This window comes from Maylandia zebra, linkage group LG3 (genome assembly GCF_041146795.1).
Source record: "Maylandia zebra isolate NMK-2024a linkage group LG3, Mzebra_GT3a, whole genome shotgun sequence".
NCBI classification, from domain to species: domain Eukaryota; kingdom Metazoa; phylum Chordata; class Actinopteri; order Cichliformes; family Cichlidae; genus Maylandia; species Maylandia zebra.
In genome coordinates this window covers 42,056,424-42,076,189 of record NC_135169.1, presented here as the reverse complement: position 1 = coordinate 42,076,189, position 19,766 = coordinate 42,056,424, and the positions used below count along the sequence as shown (strand labels likewise).

General features: G+C 45.1%; 1 protein-coding gene and 1 long non-coding RNA gene across 2 annotated transcripts in view; one reads left to right on the top strand and one right to left on the bottom strand.

Annotated features, from left to right (window-relative positions):
- Window positions 1–2,796: 2,796 nt before the first annotated feature.
- On the bottom strand, window positions 2,797–3,343 carry LOC112430179 (uncharacterized). The gene is made up of 3 exons (XR_003021967.2): window positions 3,219–3,343; window positions 2,999–3,138; window positions 2,797–2,918 (listed from the first exon to the last, which is right to left on the bottom strand). It is a non-coding gene; the product is annotated as an uncharacterized LOC112430179 (long non-coding RNA).
- Window positions 3,344–10,455: 7,112 nt separating this feature from the next.
- col25a1 (collagen type XXV alpha 1 chain) overlaps window positions 10,456–19,766 on the top strand; it is a 50,008-nt gene continuing 40,697 nt past the window's right edge. Inside the window, exons 1-3 of the mRNA XM_024798354.2 lie at window positions 10,456–10,481; window positions 13,267–13,293; window positions 19,638–19,709. Of these exons, the coding sequence (XP_024654122.2) occupies window positions 19,638–19,709 (72 nt within the window). The 5' untranslated portion in view covers window positions 10,456–10,481; window positions 13,267–13,293. The remainder of the gene's footprint in view (window positions 10,482–13,266; window positions 13,294–19,637; window positions 19,710–19,766) is intronic.

The window sequence follows — 19,766 nt, the reverse complement described above, 5'->3', positions numbered from 1 at the left end:
GCATAAACAGATGCGCAAGAAAAGTAATGCTTTTAGGTGACAAAGAGAAAAGTCTTTCATTGAAGTAAATACATACATAAAAATTGACTCTGTTTTCTGAATTAAAGATCTTAAAATCCCCAAAGAGCTGTTTCTTCTTCTTAAAGCTTGATTTTATGAGCAATAATGAAACCTCCTCTAAAACTCTTTGTGAGATACTGTGTTTGAGTAATGTACAATTCAGTGTTTTCTGCTGGATATTGCATTATTTCTCCAGGGTTATTTGGCTTCAGGATATAAAATGATGCATTCAGGCTGGTTTATAGTGACGTTTCCAAAGCATCTGTATCTCTCTCACTGTTGTAAAGCTTAACCAAAGAAAAACTGCATTAAACTGAGCAGGAGGTTATTACTGCTCATGAAATGAAGCTCTTTTAAGATTTTCATCCAAAAATCCATTTTCTTCCTCTTATCCAGTTCAGTGTCGCAGGGCAGCTGGAGCCTATCCCGACGGCCAAAGGTCAGGCTTTACACCAGTGTTTGGGTTGTTACTCAAGGAAAGCAATTGTATTATATTAATACTACACAATACTAATTAATAATACAGCACATTACTTTATTATTCACAGGAGAAAGTGATTTGTTACTGTACTGGTTACATTACTCTCTTGACACTCCGAAAAATGCCCCACACACCTTTACAAATCCCTATCATAATGAGGACACACGTACTATCTTTCTTTTGGTATTTACGTATGAACACGAAGCTGGAAGTCATCCCAAAGAGCTTTCAGAGCGATCTCCACGGTGATTCTACTTCAAAAACTTGAACAGGTAGAAAAGGAGGCTACAAGTCTGACAAATCATCGCTACTTTTGTTACCTGTTGAAGTTAAGGCTCTGGCTGCTGGTCTGGGGTTAGCATCCACTCAGCTAATGTTGCTCTGGGTTTTTGGCTAGCTTAGCATTAGCATGCTATCTGTGCATATGCTTGCAGCGAACCCAGTGCAGTTACTTTTGTCCTGGATGCAGTCTACACATTACCATTGTGCTATTATCCTTTTGTGCAACAAAAATGGAGTTAATGTCCATATTTCCTTTGTAGACCACCCCAACATTTTCCTCCTACTGCACGCGAACTCAAATTAGCTGACTGTAGCAGAAAAAAAACATGTTTGTTAGACGTTATTTTCTTTTAATCCACATGGCATGTCGCTAATTGAAGAACCGTTGTAACACAAGGAACATCATAATTGTAACTGTAATGTAATTACTGAATTTAATACAACAAAGCATTACATCACTGTGTCACTGAAAAATATAATGTGATTACAGTAAACTGTTTCCTTGTAACGTGTTACACGTAAATCGGCCAGAGACAACCATTCACACCTGTGGCCGATTTGCTATCACCAATTAACCTAACACACTTAACCTTGGACTGTGGAAGGAAGATGGAGAGAATCCACACACAGATCGTAATTAGCAAACATCAAACACTGGTAGGGCTTTACTGAAAAAAAGCTTTTAATTCAGCATGCATCTTACATTTTTGATCTATACAAAATCAAAGTGAAGAAAACGCAAACAACGTGAAGTGTATTTCAGTGAACTGCTCCTCTGCCAAACCTAATTAGTTTGTTATTTTAAGCTATGCATGCAGTCATTTAAGAATTAAGTGCAATCTAGTAGGTGTGGAAAGCACTGTAGAGGGTTAATCGTGTTCAGCAGAGGAACTTGCTAATGAACAGCCATGACCCAAGGAGCACCTGCTTATGAAACAGAGCCAGAGCAGAAGCAGTAAAATAGATGTGAAAAGCAGACACAGGTGCTGATTAGAAAGCTTCCTCAGGGCAGACTGAAACCACAAAGCTGCAGAGACAGTTTGACAAAGACACACACTGCAGTTCCACTGTAGTACAGTTTGGAAAAAGTCTTTGCAAGAGAGCTGTTTTAATAGTCTCTATAAAAGACCCTTGCTGCACTTGCTTAAACCTTCTGGAAAAGCTCCAGCACGTGTTGTCTCTCTAAGTGATGTGCAAATGATGAAGCGTATAATGAGCAGGTGCACACTGTGCAGCCAAATCATTTCCACATGCTTCATGTCCAGATGGAAGAGTGGAATTACTGTTTGGTGAGATATAGGTGTGCCAAAAGTACCGTTCCACTTCAGCAAAAAAAAGAGAAAAAGTTTTAAAATTTGACTGATATGTTTAGGAGTGGTGATTATCAAAAAAGACACTTACAGGCATTTAAACTCAGTTATAATATCTCATCAGATGCTTGATCTGCCCTTACTTACAAGGTGTCTTTTGGTGTTTGGATGCTAGCTCCCAAGAGATAGCTAGCCTGTTTTAGAAGCCTACATAATTAGGTTGGAAAAGTTGCAGGTTTATCAGCAATGAGACCGGGGTTTGCATCCCATTGGGCTTCTTATGTTGTTGACTTGTTTTTACTTGGTTTATTTTTGAATTGCTATTTTTACTCTCACTTAATCAAACCACGTGCCACAGATAGCTGCCTCGCCCTAAGCCTCGTTCTGCAGGGGGGTTGGTTCCTGTTAAAAGGACGTTTTTCCTTCCCACTCTCACCAAGTGCTTGTTTATAGGGGGTCTTCTGATTATTGCGGTCTTTTCCTTATTTGGCGCTACACCAATGAAATTGAACTCAAATTAATTTAAAATACCTTTGATAAGATGTGGGGAATGATCTGGTTTTGGGTTAAAAAATGCACCTTCATAATGTTATTGTCATGAACCGAAGTTCCGAGCGCAGGCAGGACCCAGTAGCAGAACACACACACTAGGGTAGGAGCGAATAAAGAAAGTAATTTTTATTGCAACTAAAGGTGTCCCGTGAGGGTAGCCTGAAAAACAACGTATGGAACCAGAAGAAACCGAGGGACCGCGCAGGGAACGCCGAGAGCGGGGCTGTGAGAGGCTGTAAAACAAAAAGAGAGACAGATTACTGGGGTGCGGGAAAAAGGCAGCATACGAGGGAAGGTGGAGTGTGCGTCTCACGGTGATAGCCGGGCCGAGTGAACCAGAGGGGGGTGGAGCTCCAAAAGGGGTCGAGACGGCGAAGCTGATGGTGAACCAAATCTCAGGCGGACAGGTGGACAGGCAGGTGGCTCGAAAACAAAAACACGCCAAGTTGTGATCTGGGTACACAGGGAAAAAACAGTGTTAGGTCCGATGGAGAGTTTGTCATAAGAGTTCTTTTCCCGCAGGCGTACGTTACCGCTGAGAGGCGACTACGGACTGGCGTGGAGCAGCAGGTAGGGAAGGATTAAATAGTCCACCTGATGATCGCCTGGGATGGGATGCAGGTGTGGGGTTAGCAGCCACGCTCGTGGGCGTGGACATCCCAGCAGCACCCCGGACGCCGGGCCGCAGACCATGACAGTACCCCCCCCTCAAGGGTCGCCCCCAGGCGACCGGCCGGGACCCCGCCTGCGGAGAGAAGCACGGAAAGCAGAGATGAGACGAGGGTCCAGAATGAAGGAGCGCGGGACACAGAGGCGGTCCTCGGGGCCGTACCCCTCCCAATCCACAAGATATTGCCAGCCGCGCCCGCGCCGGCGCGCATCCAGGATCCGCCGGACCGCATAGGCCGGATGGCCGCCGACGAGCCGGGCGGGAGGAGGGGGCTCGGAAGGAGGGCACAGGGGGCTGAGGCGGACCGGCTTAAGTTGAGATACATGGAACGTGGGATGCACACGCCGAGAGGCCGGAAGCCGGAGCCTGACCGCCACCGGGTTGATGACTCGGTCCACTTCGTACGGCCCGATGAAACGGGGAGCCAGTTTGCGGGACGTGCCCCGGAGCGGGATGTTCCCAGCAGCCAACCAAACCTTCTGTCCCGGCTGGTAGTCAGGGGCTGGGGCGCGGCGACGATCGGCGTAGTGCGCCTGTCGTTCCTTTGCGTGCAGGAGGGCGCGGCGAGCGCAGCGCCACACACGTTGGCAGCGCCGGAGGTGATGAGGGGCCGACGGGACGGAGAGGGACAGGTCCTCTTCCGGGAAGAGCGGAGGCTGATACCCGAGGGACGCTTCGAAAGGAGACAAGCCGGTGGAGGACGAGGTGTGAGTATTGTGGGCGTACTCCACCCAGGGCAGGTAAGTAACCCAGGAGGAGGGGTTTTGACTGGCTACGCACCTCAGCATAGTCTCCAGCTCCTGATTAAGGCGTTCAGTTTGCCCATTGGATTGCGGGTGGAAACCGGAACTCAAACTGACCTTGGCGCCGAGAATGGAGCAGAAGGTCCTCCACACTTGTGAGGTGAACTGGGGACCGCGATCGGAGACAATGTCCAGGGGAATTCCGTGGAGCCTGAAGACTTCCGTGACTAACGCTTGGGCAGTCTCACCAGCCGAGGGCAGCTTGGCTAGCGGGACGAAGTGGGCGGCCTTAGAAAACCGATCCACAACGGTGAGGATGACACATTTTCCAGAAGAGGTGGGGAGACCGGTAACAAAGTCGAGCGAGATGTGAGACCAGGGCCGGTGGGGAGTAGTGAGTGGGTGGAGCTGGCCCATGGGATGTTTCGTGGATGATTTATTACGAGCGCAGACGGCACAGGCAGACACGTAGTCCCTCACGTCCCGTAGTAGCGATTTCCACCAGAAGTGTCTGCTGAGGAGGCGCGCCGTTCTGCTCACGCCCGGGTGGCACGCGAATCGTGCTGTGTGGATCCAGTGGATGACTGCTCCCCGGGCGGCGGCGGGAACGAAGCGCCGTCCTGGCGGTCCAGTCCCTGGGTCAGGGTCCCCCGGGAGCGCTTGGCGAATGGTCTCCTCAATCTCCCAGGTGAGAGCACCCACCACGCAGGAGGCAGGCAGGATGGTGGCGGGGGGGGGGGGGGGCGCCTCGCTGTCGGGGGAATACAGACGGGAGAGCGCATCGGGTTTGATGTTTCGTGACCCGGGACGATAGGAGAGTGTGAAGTTGAAGCGGGCGAAGAATAGGGACCAGCGAGCTTGACGGGGATTTAACCTCTTGGCGGTTCTAAGGTACAGTAGATTTTTATGATCCGTCCATATAACGAAGGGCTGTTCGGTCCCCTCCAGCCAGTGACGCCATTCCTCCAATGCGAGTTTTACCGCTAGGAGTTCCCTGTCGCCGATGTCGTAATTCCTCTCCGCGGGGGTGAGTCGGCGTGAGAAAAAGGCGCACGGCCGGAGTTTGTTCAGGGGCCCAGACCGCTGGGAAAGAACCGCCCCGACTCCCGCATCAGACGCGTCGACCTCAACAACAAACTGTTTAGAAGAGTCAGGATGGGTCAGAATGGGTGTGGACGTGAATAATCGCTTCAATTTAGCGAAGGCTGCGTGGGCCTCAGGGGACCATGTGAAAGACACCTTGGGTGAGGTGAGTTGGGTGAGAGGCGCGGCCACCTGGCTGTAGTTTCGAATGAAACGGCGATAAAAATTCGCAAACCCCAAGAAGCTCTGAAGCTTCTTTCGTGTCTCCGGAACCGGCCATTCCAATATTGCTTTGATCTTCACCGGGTCGGTCTTCACCTGCCCACCAGCGAGGATGTAGCCCAAGAAGGAAATGGATGAGGCGTGGAACTCACACTTTTCCGCTTTTACGTACAGTCTATTTTCGAGCAGCCGTTGTAGCACGCTCCTCACATGGATGCGATGGTCCTCGAGCGTCTTGGAGAAAATCAAAATATCATCCAGGTAAACAAAAACAAACACGTTCATGAAATCCCGTAACACGTCGTTGACTAGGGCTTGAAAAACCGCCGGGGCGTTCGTTAACCCGAACGGCATCACCAGATATTCAAAATGCCCTAGTGGGGTATTGAAGGCGGTCTTCCACTCGTCGCCTTCACGTATCCGTACCAGGTGGTAGGCGTTCCGCAGATCTAGTTTGGTGAAGACCGTAGCTCCCTGGAGTGAGTTAAAAATAGAACTAATGAGTGGGAGGGGATATTTGTTTTTGACGGTGACGTCATTCAGCCCCCTGTAATCGATGCACGGGCGGAGCGTCCCGTCTTTCTTTCCCACGAAGAAAAAACCCGCAGCCACGGGAGAGGATGACGGCCTAATACGTCCTGCAGTTAGCGACTCCTGGATGTAATTCTCCATGGTTTCTCTTTCGGGGCGAGACAGGTTGTATAATCTGCTAGAGGGCAGCGATGCACCCGGGAGCAGATCGATAGCACAGTCATATGGACGGTGAGGCGGGAGTGAGAGCGCCTCATCTTTACTGAACACCTGCTGGAGATCGTGATAGTCGGGGGGCACGGAAGAGAGGTCCGGCGCGGGTGGCGGGGCGGGCCTCCGTTCCGTTGAGGCGGAGGGAATGGCTGACCTCAGGCAGTTCGCCAGACAAAACACACTCCAGCTCGCGATACTTTTTCCGGCCCAATCTATGTGTGGGTTATGTCTCTGTAACCAGGGGTAGCCTAGGATAAGCGGGGTGTCAGGAGCAGGAAAAGTGAAAAAGGACAGCTGCTCTTGGTGGTTACCTGATGTGATTAACCGTACAGGCGCGGTTTGGTGAGTTATGTATGCAAACACTTGGTTGTTTAATGTAGACGCAGGGATGGGCGGTTCGAGTGGAGTAAGAGACACAGCTAGCCTCTTAGCCAGCTTCTCATCCATAAGGTTCTGTTCCGCCCCGGAGTCCACTAACGCGGGGCATGTAAAAGTCTGATTAGAAGTCACGATAGTAACGGACAGTAACAATCGGGGTCTAGTAGTGCTTAGAGTGCTGCCCACCCGTATCCCCGGACTCACCGGTGGGCCGGGTCGTTTGGGCGGACCGGGCAAACAGCGATGCGGTGACCGGGCCTCCCACAGTACAGACATTCTCCAGCCCGAAATCGGCGTTCCCTCTCCTCCGGAGAAAGCCGAGAGCGTCCGATCTGCATGGGTTCGGGCGGGGGCGGCGACGGAGAGCGCGCACACGCAGCTGGGGGCGGGGGCGGAGAAACGCGAAACCCGGGGCGCAATACGGAGCCCATAGGCTTAGACCGCCGCTCGGCATCCCTCTCCCGCAAGCGTCTGTCAATCCTACGGGAGAGGGAGGCCAATTCATCAAAGGATCTGGTCTCCTCGTGAAAAGCTAGTTGGTCCTTCATCTGGTCATTTAACGACCGTAAAAAAAACCCACGAAGAGCCGAATCGGGCCAACCCACGGCGACCGCTCGAGTACGGAATTCAACTAGGTACTCCGCAATACTGCGCCGCCCCTGACGGAGCCCCAGCAACTTCTGCGCGGCATCGTCCTCCGATACCGGAGGGGAAAACGTAGCCTGGAACTCCTCCAGGAATTCATCGTAATCGCAATCACGAATGGGGTGAGAATTTAAGTAGGCTTCAGCCCATGCTAGAGCACGCCCCCGTAACAATCCCACGAAGTGGGAGATCTTAGCAGCATCCGTGGGGAACGCGTGAGGCGTGCGACTGAAAAACAAGGAGCACTGGAAAAGGAACCCCCCACACAGGTCCAGCTCCCCGTGGAAGGGTTCCAGCGGCGGAGGCGACACGCCGCGGTGCACGGGGTCGGACGGCCTAGTTTGTAATTTATTCTGAGTGTCACTGAGCTCTTGACAACGGTCTTGGAGAGACTGGAGCTGCTGATCGTGGCGACCGAGGATAGCGCCCTGTTTATTAATAGCGGAGCGGAGTGGATCTGCTGGGTCCATACTGGCCAGTCCGTACTGTCATGAACCGAAGTTCCGAGCGCAGGCAGGACCCAGTAGCAGAACACACACACTAGGGTAGGAGCGAATAAAGAAAGTAATTTTTATTGCAACTAAAGGTGTCCCGTGAGGGTAGCCTGAAAAACAACGTATGAAACCAGAAGAAACCGAGGGACCGCACAGGGAACGCCGAGAGCGGGGCTGTGAGAGGCTGTAAAACAAAAAGAGAGACAGATTACTGGGGTGCGGAAAAAAGGCAGCATACGAGGGAAGGTGGAGTGTGCGTCTCACGGTGATAGCCGGGCCGAGTGAACCAGAGGGGGGTGGAGCTCCAAAAGGGGTCGAGACGGCGAAGCTGAATGTGAACCAAATCTCAGGCGGACAGGTGGACAGGTGGACAGGCAGGTGGCTCGAAAACAAAAACACGCCGAGTTGTGATCTGGGTACACAGGGAAAAAACAGTGTTAGGTCCGATGGAGAGTTTGTCATAAGAGTTCTTTTCCCGCAGGCGTACGTTACCGCTGAGAGGCGACTACGGACTGGCGTGGAGCAGCAGGTAGGGAAGGATTAAATAGTCCACCTGATGATCGCCTGGGATGGGATGCAGGTGTGGGGTTAGCAGCCACGCTCGTGGGCGTGGACATCCCAGCAGCACCCCGGACGCCGGGCCGCGGACCATGACAGTTATAACTTCAGTAATGATGTAACAATAAAGAATATCTATTTAAACCCCAGGATGACACCAACTGGCCCAACCAACACCTCCAGCTACATTATCCTTATTTATTCCCAGTTATCAGAGCTCAACATGGGCTTGATGAAGTTTCATTATGTTGCTCCACATTCTGGATTTATTGTGTTGCTACATCATATAATGCTGCAATTTCCCTTCATTTACACATAATGTGGCGCACAGCAAATCAGCCTGGTAATTATCTGTGCCAACTGCATGTGTTAGTGCCAAGCATCATACGTTAAACAGGCTTTTGTGAAACGATGCAGTGCTTATATTTATATTTCTTTTTCTTCCAGCCATTTGTGTTTGTAGTAATGTCAATAGCCTCCCATTATCCAAAGGCAATTTCCTCAAACAAAAAAAAGAAAAGAAAAAAGAAAAAACAAAGTTTCACCAATTTCCTTTAGCGGCCTTCCTTTTTGAGGAAAACATTGGAAACTTATTTAGCCCCTCTGGAATGCCTCAGCATCATTATAAATGTAAAAGTCACATTTGATTCCAATATTCTGCCTCTTTATTCCTCCCCAGGGAACTGCAGTCGGAAACATTGTTTTCCTAATATTCCCATTTTGTATTTACAAGTGTGTTGTGCCTCTTTGCACGGCTGGTCAAGGAACAGCAGGAGCACGTCCTCAGATGTTTGTGTCTGGATTACGGCCTGCGCTGAGGCTTGAGGAAGCCTCGTATTTAAATAAATGGGATGATGCACCGCACAAGCTTGATGTGCAGGTTCACAACCCCCAAAACCAAGGCAAATTAGCCCCTGTGCAGATCCAGTTGGGACTGCACGAACTACTATACATAACTAAAAAGTTACAGACAGTTAAATAAGCATCAAAAATAATATCCAAAGGCAGCGAGCAGGGAGAAACCTGGCTATGGCTCTCTTACCTCTCAGCAGTGTGGCAGAAATTGGCTGAGGAAAACTGCTGAATTACCTCTGGAGCATTTCAGTTTTAGACTCTGCTAATGTGTGCCAGCGCAGTGGAAGCCCAAGCCTGCTATTCTGGGTCACTGGTCCATAGACTGAAAGGAACAGCATCCAAACACAGGTTTTATACTAATATCATCAATCTATGGATTAGTGTCAGCATATTTTTGTATTTGGAAACAAACAGCGTTAGAGCAGGATTAGCCTGGAATGCTAACCACTACAGATTTTTGTGCTTAATGCTAAAACTACTCGTGAACAAGTTGTTCCTTTTACCTGCATATCATTTTGTGGTTTTTAAAGATTCTGATCTGTTCTCATATTCACATTTTATTTATGGCCAGTGAAAGCAAATAGGATTTCTTTTGTAAGTGAAATGCAGATTAATACTGGCACAGCAGTTTCTCCAGGAGCTCAGGAACATTGTTGCTAAGCGGGTGGTCAGTTAGTTGATGATCTAATACTTGATGATCAAATGCCTGACCTCCCAAGAAAAAACCCAACATACTTCAGCATTCAACTTGAATTTAAAAAGAAGAAGCAGTTTTTAACACGTACTCGTTAAGCTCAGCATGTGGATGCACACCTCATTGTCAGATCCTCTCCTTAACTCCACGATCTTTTACAGAGCCCACCCAGGAGGTGCTGCCTGCCGACTGACGGATGCTGGAAGCTACCTCACCAAAAAAAAAGACGTAGTCCTCTTTTTCAGGGCACATTTTTTTACAACGTGCCTGCCAATACTTGGTTGGAGATTGCTGGATTTGATCCTCTAAGTAAACATGGACTTGATTTGGGCCTGTTTTAGGTTTTAATTGTATGTTTGCATAAGCCCTGCTGCCTACAGTGCACTGTTTCCCAGTTTGTGACAGCGGATTTTAATCAAATCGTGAAAGATGTCAGAAAGTACACAAAGTCAGTTTATTAATCTTTCAGTTGTGTCTCACTTCTTGACGTTCGAGCCTCGCTTAGCGGCTCTGTTTGTTTTTTAACGTGATTGGTCACCCCGGTTTTAAATAGTTTTGTTATATTTCCAGACAACATCATGATTGTCTTCACAATTACAAGTGACTTGGAACATAGTTTCTTCGTTTTTTTTATGCTGTAATAGTTTGAACAATCTGTTTTTTCTCTCTCTGTCTCTTCATAGGGCCCTCCTGGTCCAAAGGGTGAAAAGGTGGGTAACTGTATACTTTGGTGTTTTTGTTGCACAGTTAATATGAAGAAATACTGACATCCCACAGCTTTTTTCTTAAGAGTCTAAAGGCAATGAAATTCACCTAGTTAGCTATGCAAGATGCTCCCCTTGTGTGCAGCATGAAAGCCTACATATACTGCACTGGTTGGTGCTGTTCATTGGAAAAATGCATCAATGCAGCAGCCATACTGTGCAGTTGGAGAACAACTCCCAATGCATGTATGGCGACTGAGGCAAAAGATCTATACACAATAAATAATTAAAGCAATCAAGAATAGCTTCATCTTCAGTGGTTTGGTTCATATTTATTATTGGAGGTTAAAGAAATGCAAACTTTCATATCAAATTGCTTCATCTTATGTTGGAAGTAGCAGCAGGATTTCTTTCTAAATACAGTTCTGCAGTTTCTTTATGTGAATTGATAAGATATCTCCCTCTTTGAAACCAGTTTTGTGCTGTGTGTCCTGAAAGAAGTCCTTCCACTCCCCTCTCTTTGGGAATCCACACACAAAGACAAACATTTTTTTATGCATTTGTAGCTCCAATTATGGCGCATGTCTACGCTAACTGTTACTGTAGGGTGGGTCCGTGTCAGTGCTAAGAAACAGATCATTTAGGATTACATAACACAACACATAAAGCCTCAAATTTCACTGACAGACATCATTGTCAGAATCTTAACGGTACATTCAATGCTTATGTTTTTTTTTAACATAAGCTAACATTTACTTAATTTTGTGTAAGTCAGATCAAAGAGGACCTGATTTATTAGCGCAAACTGAGTTTTAGTGCAAAAAAAGGTAATGTTGGAATTTACAAAGAAAGCGCCGTGACAACATTGCGTGTAACAGGTGGGAACCCAGCTCTAAGCTCACACGCTACCCATTTATAAATCTGGCCCTTAATGTTTAGTCAGCTTAAAATGATTGTGAAATCAAAGGAAAACTCTTGTATTTTACAGAGGAATAGATCAGAGTTTATAGTCAGACCTGTACACATGTGGTTTCTGGGCTCACATGCAAAGCTAACGGACTCATGCTAGCTTGCAATTTACTGTTGCACAGAAATTAAATGAATTTTCTTGAAATTTCACATGTATATCCTTAATATCCAATATCTTTGCTTTTAGTCTTCACGTGGATAATTGGTCTGCACCATTCATCATCTGCTTCTTTCATTTTGCATTTCCACTTCATCCTGACCTTAAGTCCTAGTATTGAGATTAGCCTGCAGTTCACAAATCTATAGCACAGAGCATTAAAGACCAGAAGTTTGAGCCCTCAGTTGAAACCCCTTAAATGCCTCACTGAGCACTCCTCCATAAAACAGCAGCTGAGCATGCAAAATAACCGCACAGTTTCTTTATAAGTCTGCAGGACTCGGGGACAAAATGTGGGCCTGAGGAATTTACACCAGAGTTAAAGTCCCTGAATTCACTTATAGAAAAGGGAACTTTAAAGTGCAAACATCTAACGTGCTCCTGAGGAAGATTAAGACTTTAACAGTTCATTCATCAATAAATGATTTATGCAGTGACTTGGGTAATATCACAATAAAGGACTGCTGTGGTGTACAGCAGAAGAAATACAATGAAATGGTGTGAAAGTAAGGTCCACATACTGTGGAGACAGCTTTTTGATTTGTAGATAGAAACTGATGATTCTTATTTGTAGGTGAATTTTTAATGAAAACTGTAATAAAAATAAAAGCATGAATGAAAGCCATATCCTGTGTTTCCTGGTAGAGCCACTGAAACCCCGCATACTGGGTCTTTAACACAAGGAAAAGTAGAGTGCATCAGATTGGCTTACAACAGCAGATTTATGATTTTTGAGGCTGATTATGATAATTGTGACTAACTATGTTCCTGCTGATGAGATGCATGTTCATGCTTCTCATGTGAACCACTTCATCTGCAGTTTAATGAAATGAAAAACAACTGTGTGCATTCTTCCCACCCAAGATGAATAAACCGTTTTCCCATTAAATCTGGGTTTTTTGGAACAAGGGCCCAATGAAAAATTACAAAAAAATTCCAAGAGATGTTTTATTTGAAATTTGTTCAGGCATCGCATTCAAAGTTTGTTTGAGCACAATTCCCATCCATGTGTGAAAGATTGGTCGGCTCATTTTACCGATGTGGTGAAACTGTAAACTGAGCCAACAGGAGAGCGACGTTCACCAAATGAGATGGTTTAAGGATGTTCGCTTACCCAATTCTAGACAGATTACAGTTATATTTCACTGTCTGACATTTGGTCCGCCACCACTCGTTTCAAAATAAAATAATAAAAAACTGAGTCTAAACTTTGCTTTTGTTTGGGCTTTTACTGTAATGTGATAAAGCCACAATCGACCATGCTGATCGATTTGAAACCAAATGTTTTCTGCTTGAGGATTGCGCGCTCTCTCTGCAGGGATCTACCCCCGAAAAGGGCAGAAAGCCATCTGAGAGATCTCTGGGGCATAAAATCTGGCACGGCACCCACCAAACCTCACACCACCGCTCTCTCCCTGTTCTGTCTTTCATATCCAATCCATGTCAGTCCATGTTATCATAAGTGATTTTACTCCCAACCACAATGGATAGTTGAGGGTTCCTGCATTATTTTTCCTTATCAATGTGTTCTGAATTATACCGCTGTAATTTGGGTGTGAGTCTCAGCTCGTCATTAGCGCCGCACTTTTGTATTTATGCGTGCGTGTTCGGGTATTTGTTTGACCCTTTCATTTGAAGACAAATTCTTTTTCCTTCTTTCCGCAGGGGGATCAAGGCGACCAGGGACCACGGGTATGCGGTTTGCTCTGACTTCTTGTGATTAGCAGATGAATGTGACTGTGTGTGTGTGCGTCTCCCCCAGCAGAATTGTGGGCAAAAGGTTTGGGATGCATGAAATTCCTGGGATAGTGTTCTTCCAGTGTGGCCAAATACAACAAGCATTTCAGCACTGCTTATTTCCCCATCAAGAAAGGGCAGACGAACGTGCAAAATATTTTGGGAAGCATAGGGTGGTATCCTTTTCAAGATGCAGAAATTTTTTAGATTTTTTTTTACCTTGTGTCTCTAAATTAAATATGAGTACAAGCCTTTGCACACCAGCTGAAGAGCTCTGCTTAATCTCAGCAATAATCAAAAGCCAACGAGCTCAGTCGCTATAATTACTTGTGATTCACTTCAGTCTTCAAAGTGACATGGCATGTTCAGAACTATAATCATTTCCAGCTCTGCCGTTTGACATTTCTATAAAAGTGCTGCTTCTAAATGATGATAATGTGAGTGCTTTTCCGTGCTTGACAGACTCTGAAATTAATTACTCTATCTCCACTTAGCAGCTAGGGTAGCTCTCATTTTTCTCAAATAACGGTTAAAAAAAATGAGCCCTCTTTGAAAAGCAGGCTGCACAGGTTTGTTTAAAGTAGGCTGCATTAACCGAGGGTCCCACGTGCACGAGTCCACTTCTTCTGTATCATGTGGAGTCAGTAGTTTTGAATCCTGGTGACTGATTTCTTTAAGCATGGCACAGCAGGACAAGAGTTTGTCTTGTTTCAGTTTCCCAAGCGGATGTGATCCCAGTTCATATTCGATGCCCACCCAGACGTTAGTCAGCTCCCCTCAGGGCTAAAAAAGCAAGAGATTGTCTTGTGATTTGAATGACCTTTTCTGGGAAATTCGATTAGTGATAGATCTAATGTTACACATGGGCACTCTTCAAATTACAGTCAGGTTGTAGTTTTCCAGGTGGTTTTCCATTTTTGCAATATCTACAAAAACCAAAAAAAAAGAGAGAAAAGAGATGAAAAATATAGTCATATCCTCAGTTAGTTTTTGGTTCAATAAAAGACATTTCATAATAATTATAGCTGCAAGTGCCATAGTACTGAAACTCACAGGAAATGTCTTTAGTGGAACAAAATGTCCTCATTTGGATAGGATTTCTTGGTTTTGCTCCTAATTTGTAGCCTTTTAACCTCGGAAGTGGAGCCATCTGTCACTATCAGTTAAATGATTTATGTTTTGGAAACAGCAGTGTGGCCGGTGGAGTTTTCACAGGTCCTATTTGTCTTAGAGACTACATAAACAAACTGTCCATTTCATGAAAGCGTTTCATTAACTCCCGGTTATGGCAAAACTGTCCCCTAACAGGTACAAATGAACACGGTGTTGTAGTCATATGTGACGGACTGCAGGGGCATAAAAGCAGTCCAGGTCACGGCTAAATTGTATTAACTTCCCAGAGCAGCATATTGACTTTGCACATTAGATTAGTAGGTAAATGTAGTGTAGCGGTATTAGAAGGTTTTCCTTAATAAATGAAGGCATAACAGGACGAGTACTGCCTGACCTTGAGTCCATCTATCAGGCTGGAAGTGAAGCCAATTTCATGCCCAGTATTGACTGCGTGCAGGGAGTTGATTAAAGCCATATGGAGATACGTGTATACAAGAGAACATGTGAAGAGTGTCCCGTATGCACCAGTTTGGCAAATTCCCTTCAAATATAAACAGATTTAAACTTAAAATAACTTTTTTTTGGTGTGTTTTCTTGTAACATCAGGGGATCAGTTTAGAGTCTGATCCTCTGTGACCAAAGACGGTAAGAGATTCGCCATGTGTCCGAGAGAATTCCCTCACAAATGCCTACTTCCTCTGCCTGTTTCACGCATATCACAGTCAGCCATTTGTCTGCCCTGAAGGTCAAAGGTCATCTCCAAACATCAGAGGTTAACCAAGCAGCAAATAATAAATCGACCAGCTTTAACAAACAAATACACAGCCAGCTCTGGAACTCCACTTTTAAAATACAATTAACAGGAGTTAGTAGCTATGCATATCACCGAGAAAGGTGTGTGGTCCTTTTGAGAGATGGCACCAGCTACAGCTGTCAAGCAAAGGTTGAACAATTCCTGGGTTCACTGAAGGGGGGAAAAAAAATCTGAAAAATTCCCAATAAACTGCCCAAATGTGACCGATGTGCAATATTCTTCCAAAATAAAGAGGCCACGATTATATAATTTCCAGGATTTGACTTTTTAGTCATGAACAAAGAATTATTTTCAGTGTATTTGTGCATGAAATCAAAAAAGCCTTCAAATGAATTTCGCTCGAGATAAATTCGATGTATCCGATTGATGCCAAATCTGAGGCTTCAGATGAATGTGTTATTACACACTTAAATGTATTAAAGCCATCTGTGTACAGAGCTGGTAATTCACTCCATATATAGATATTCAGAAAATGCCACAGCCTGTAGTCGCTCGGGATGTTTTGTGTGTTTGGTGTGGTTGAGGAGATGCTGGATCTGGCCAGCGTCCTATAAATGAGGATGCCTGTTGGCCTCGTATACGGCTTATTGTTTACTACAGATCCCAGTCACCTCGCTGCAGGCAAATACATGGAAACAAAGCTCCTTACCAAATAACCAACATCCGTTTCGGTTTAGCAAAGCAAAACAAGGCAGTCTGCGAATGGTTAGGATTCTCTGTCAACCACCATGTCATTATCATTCTCACATATTGACATCAGCTTGGAGGCAAGAGTAAGAGTTTACCCACACCTAGCCAAGCTTCTCTGCCTTTTAACCTCCTGCACAGAAAGCCTGAATTGTGTTTTAGACATGGTTGTTGTCAGAATGGCCACCACTTTCTCTTCGTTTGTCCCGTGCTGGCGTCTGAGAATGACCGTACGGTTTAAATTCACGACTCTAGAGACATCCCAGAAAGCAGTCGCATGTGCCAGCCTGCACATGAACAACACTACATTTCATGCCTTGACTTTTTATATTCTCTATTCCCACTGATCATAATCCAGTGCTTGCTTTCCCTCTTTGTCCTCGAGACATTTGAAGTTGTAAATAACATTTGAGGTTGTAAATAACTTGAAAAATACTTGCGCTTCAATTCCAGTTATGCACAGCGTGGCTATTGTATACAGTGTAAGAGTATCCACTGCTGTGCTCGGCTGCAGGCCTGAATTAAATTAGCCTGCCTTGAAACCCATATTCTTAATGAGCCATGCTTTTTGAGTTATCTTTAGAAATCCAGAGGGACGGCACAAAAGCCATGTTTGGATAGGACAGATTTTATCTTAAACTTGAATATATATAAAGATTGATCCCTTGCAGGCCATGTTTATGCTACTATGCCAGTCTTTAAGATATGTTTTCATCATTTCATTCAGGCTGGTTATTTCTGACATAGCAAACCTGCAGGATAAGAGGATAAACAAGTGAATATGCAGCGATTGTGCAACCAGTGTGTGGTCATCTTTTGGTGCCATTTTATAGTTTTATTATTAAAGAAAAACTTATTTATATCAGCACCACACTCCTTTCAGTTACCCCTTCTAAGACCGCTCAGGGTTTCACCGTTTGCACAGCAGTTTTAGTTTACAGTGATACACCAGCTCACCTTGTACAAGTTGATTTTTTAAGTAGGGCTTCCATGTCACACAATGCATAAGAAAGGCAGGCTTTCATTTTTTTAACTAACAACTGCTACAATCTCAAATGAGGCATATTGATCAAGAACTGGTTAAAACTACTGACTCCAGCATGTTATTATCCAGCTGACTTAGTATGAAAAAGAGAAACATTTTTAAAAATTGGGCTTAAATACATACTTAATCTCTGCCTATATAATATCATAGCTAGGCTAGAAGTCCCCTAATATAGCAATCCTCTCTTTAGCATTTAGCTGCTTTAAACATAAAAATAATTGCTCATGGCTTCTTGACATATGAACTTTCTCATATTTCAAAACATATGTTTTCCATTTGAGTAATAGGAGATCAAAGTCTTTAAGGAAGAACAGGATCCGATGTGTGTGGCAAATGCTACATTTTGGCTAATGCTTGTTTTTTGGTAACATCTCCCAAGTGCAGTAAAGGACTTGAAATATCATAGAAACAATTGGGACATCCAACAATCTAGTTGTACAGTGTAAACTGTAAGCAACAGCTGCAACGCTGCAAATTTACGTGGGTAGTTATATACATTCAGTCAAAGAATGAATAAACAATTAAAGCAAACTTAGTTTAAAGCTAGGTTTTTTAGCCAGTTAGCCAGACATGCTAACAATTCTAGTTCATGTCAGTTCATTGGTTCACCCCATGCCCTGGTGAATTTAGGTGTTAAATCAACTTTCGAGGTTGATAGCATTATAGCACTGTAACATTGATAGCATCATTTAGCTAACTAGCATTTCTGGCACCAGCTAGCAAGGGCAGCAACATTTCAGTGTCTAGTCAACTAGACGCGCGCCTGCCTAGTTTATGACACTTTGAGTGTAAAAGATGATCTGCTGCAGTTTGATAGGCATGTAATAAAATGCAATGAAATAAAAATGTGTCAGCCTATTGATATACCCATCAATGTGATTAAATTTAATGGGCTGCATTTATTTGACTGTAGCATTTGGACAACCATGTTTAGCTGACAAAATGTCAGCGTTTCTGGATTCAGATAAAAGCTCTTCTTTGCAGCTGTAAACTATTGTCATCTTTTAACAAGGAGAAAGCCCGATGTTTTCTTCTTCCCTCCAGTTTTTATGTTTGGATCACATCTGTCATGAAGTTTGTTGACAAGGGAGTTGGAAACCATTTGACTGAATTTCCATCAAACATCTTGAGTGTCTTTGTGTTCCCTGAAGCTAAACGAACAATGCCACTTCTCAATTTACCAGCCTGTTATAGCTCAAAGTGTATTGTATGAATATTATTTCAACAAACGTATAATTGGAAGAAAACAAGAGGAAATGGTTACTTGTGCCATTGCAGCCCACACAGGATGATCCCAGTGCCATTGAACACACAGTTTTATTGAGGAAAGTAAACTTGGACTGTATCAAAGTTAGCTGTTTAAAATAAAATACCTGGTCTTGTTTAGCTTTGAATTTAAATGTCTGGTCCTCAGAAGTCTTTGTTTGACAGTTAACTTTGATGTTGGCTTTTTACGGCTCTTAAAAACTCATATATACATGTCAAAGAATTCCACATATTATATTTCAAACATTTATGAGGCTAGTTAGAAGCAGGATGCTTGTCTCCTTCCTTCTTCAACTGTTTTTGTTCACCCAGTGTTTGAATATCATGCGTGTGTTGTGCCATGTTCTGCTATTTGTCCCTTCAGGGATTGCCTGGTCTCCCTACGCTGGCTGCTTTGCACAGCAATCAGATCCTGACTGTCAAGGTTTGTCGGTGGTGCTGCTGCCTCGCTGCTCAGTCCGACCCCTCTGCAGCACACACTGGAAGTAAATTGTTGGCTGCCTTTCTCAAGGAGTGATGATGGAGTGCACGCAGGAAAAGTGCAATCTAATTAATCACAGCAGGTCAACCATTAGCCTCTTCTCAACACTTCTGCTACTAGTCTTTTCGCTCAAGAGGTTTGTTCTCCAGTCGACATGCTAGGCAGGTCAAGTGAATGCGTTGGCCTGTTACAACCTGGTAATATGCAGGTGACTAAACAGGCAACATCCTGAACACAGAGATGGTTTGGCTTGTGTCCATTGATGCTAAAATGAATTGAAGGAACTCCCAGAGGAATACTCAGTGATGAAGCAAAGTGGCATTTTTTTTCTTAAAGCTCAAGTTCATGGTTCACCACAAATCCTCCGATCCTCTAGCACGGCCTTGGGGATTGTTTCACTGCCAAATACCAATGGACACAAGCAGAATCAGACATGTGCTGGAAAAAGATTAGAAATGAACCTCAACTCAAAGGTTTGACCTCGCTGGTTTCAGTGTGCGCAGCTCTCAGGGTCTGACATAGCAGCAGGCACGACGATGATGATGACGGCACTTTCACAGTGGAGGAGTGATTCCCATTTTTCCAGGGGACTGCGAACTCGCTGTGGCGCGCTCGCACCCCAGAGGTGATAATTATGGGCCCTGGCTCCAAAAAATAAGCCCAGACTTCCTCAGCAAACCACCTTGGTGCTGGAAAAGTGTGGATTTCTCCCACCACCCCATCTGTGAAGGTGCTGGACCGGAGTTCATGAACACAGGCCTTTCTAACAGAATCTGTTTCTTTTTGCATTTGCCTTCCTCCTCCTCCTTCTTCTTCCTCCTCTGGGACTTCATCCTTCTTCAACCTTCTCTCACCTCTGACCTACGACCTCTTGACCTCACACACCTGCTCAGATGGTCTTCCCTAAGATCAATCATGGCTTTCTTTCCGCTGACCAGCAGCTCATAAAGCGACGGCTCATTAAGGTAGTGGGTGTGTCCTCACTCTCTCTGTCCACCGTGCCAAGTCTCACCAAATCACTT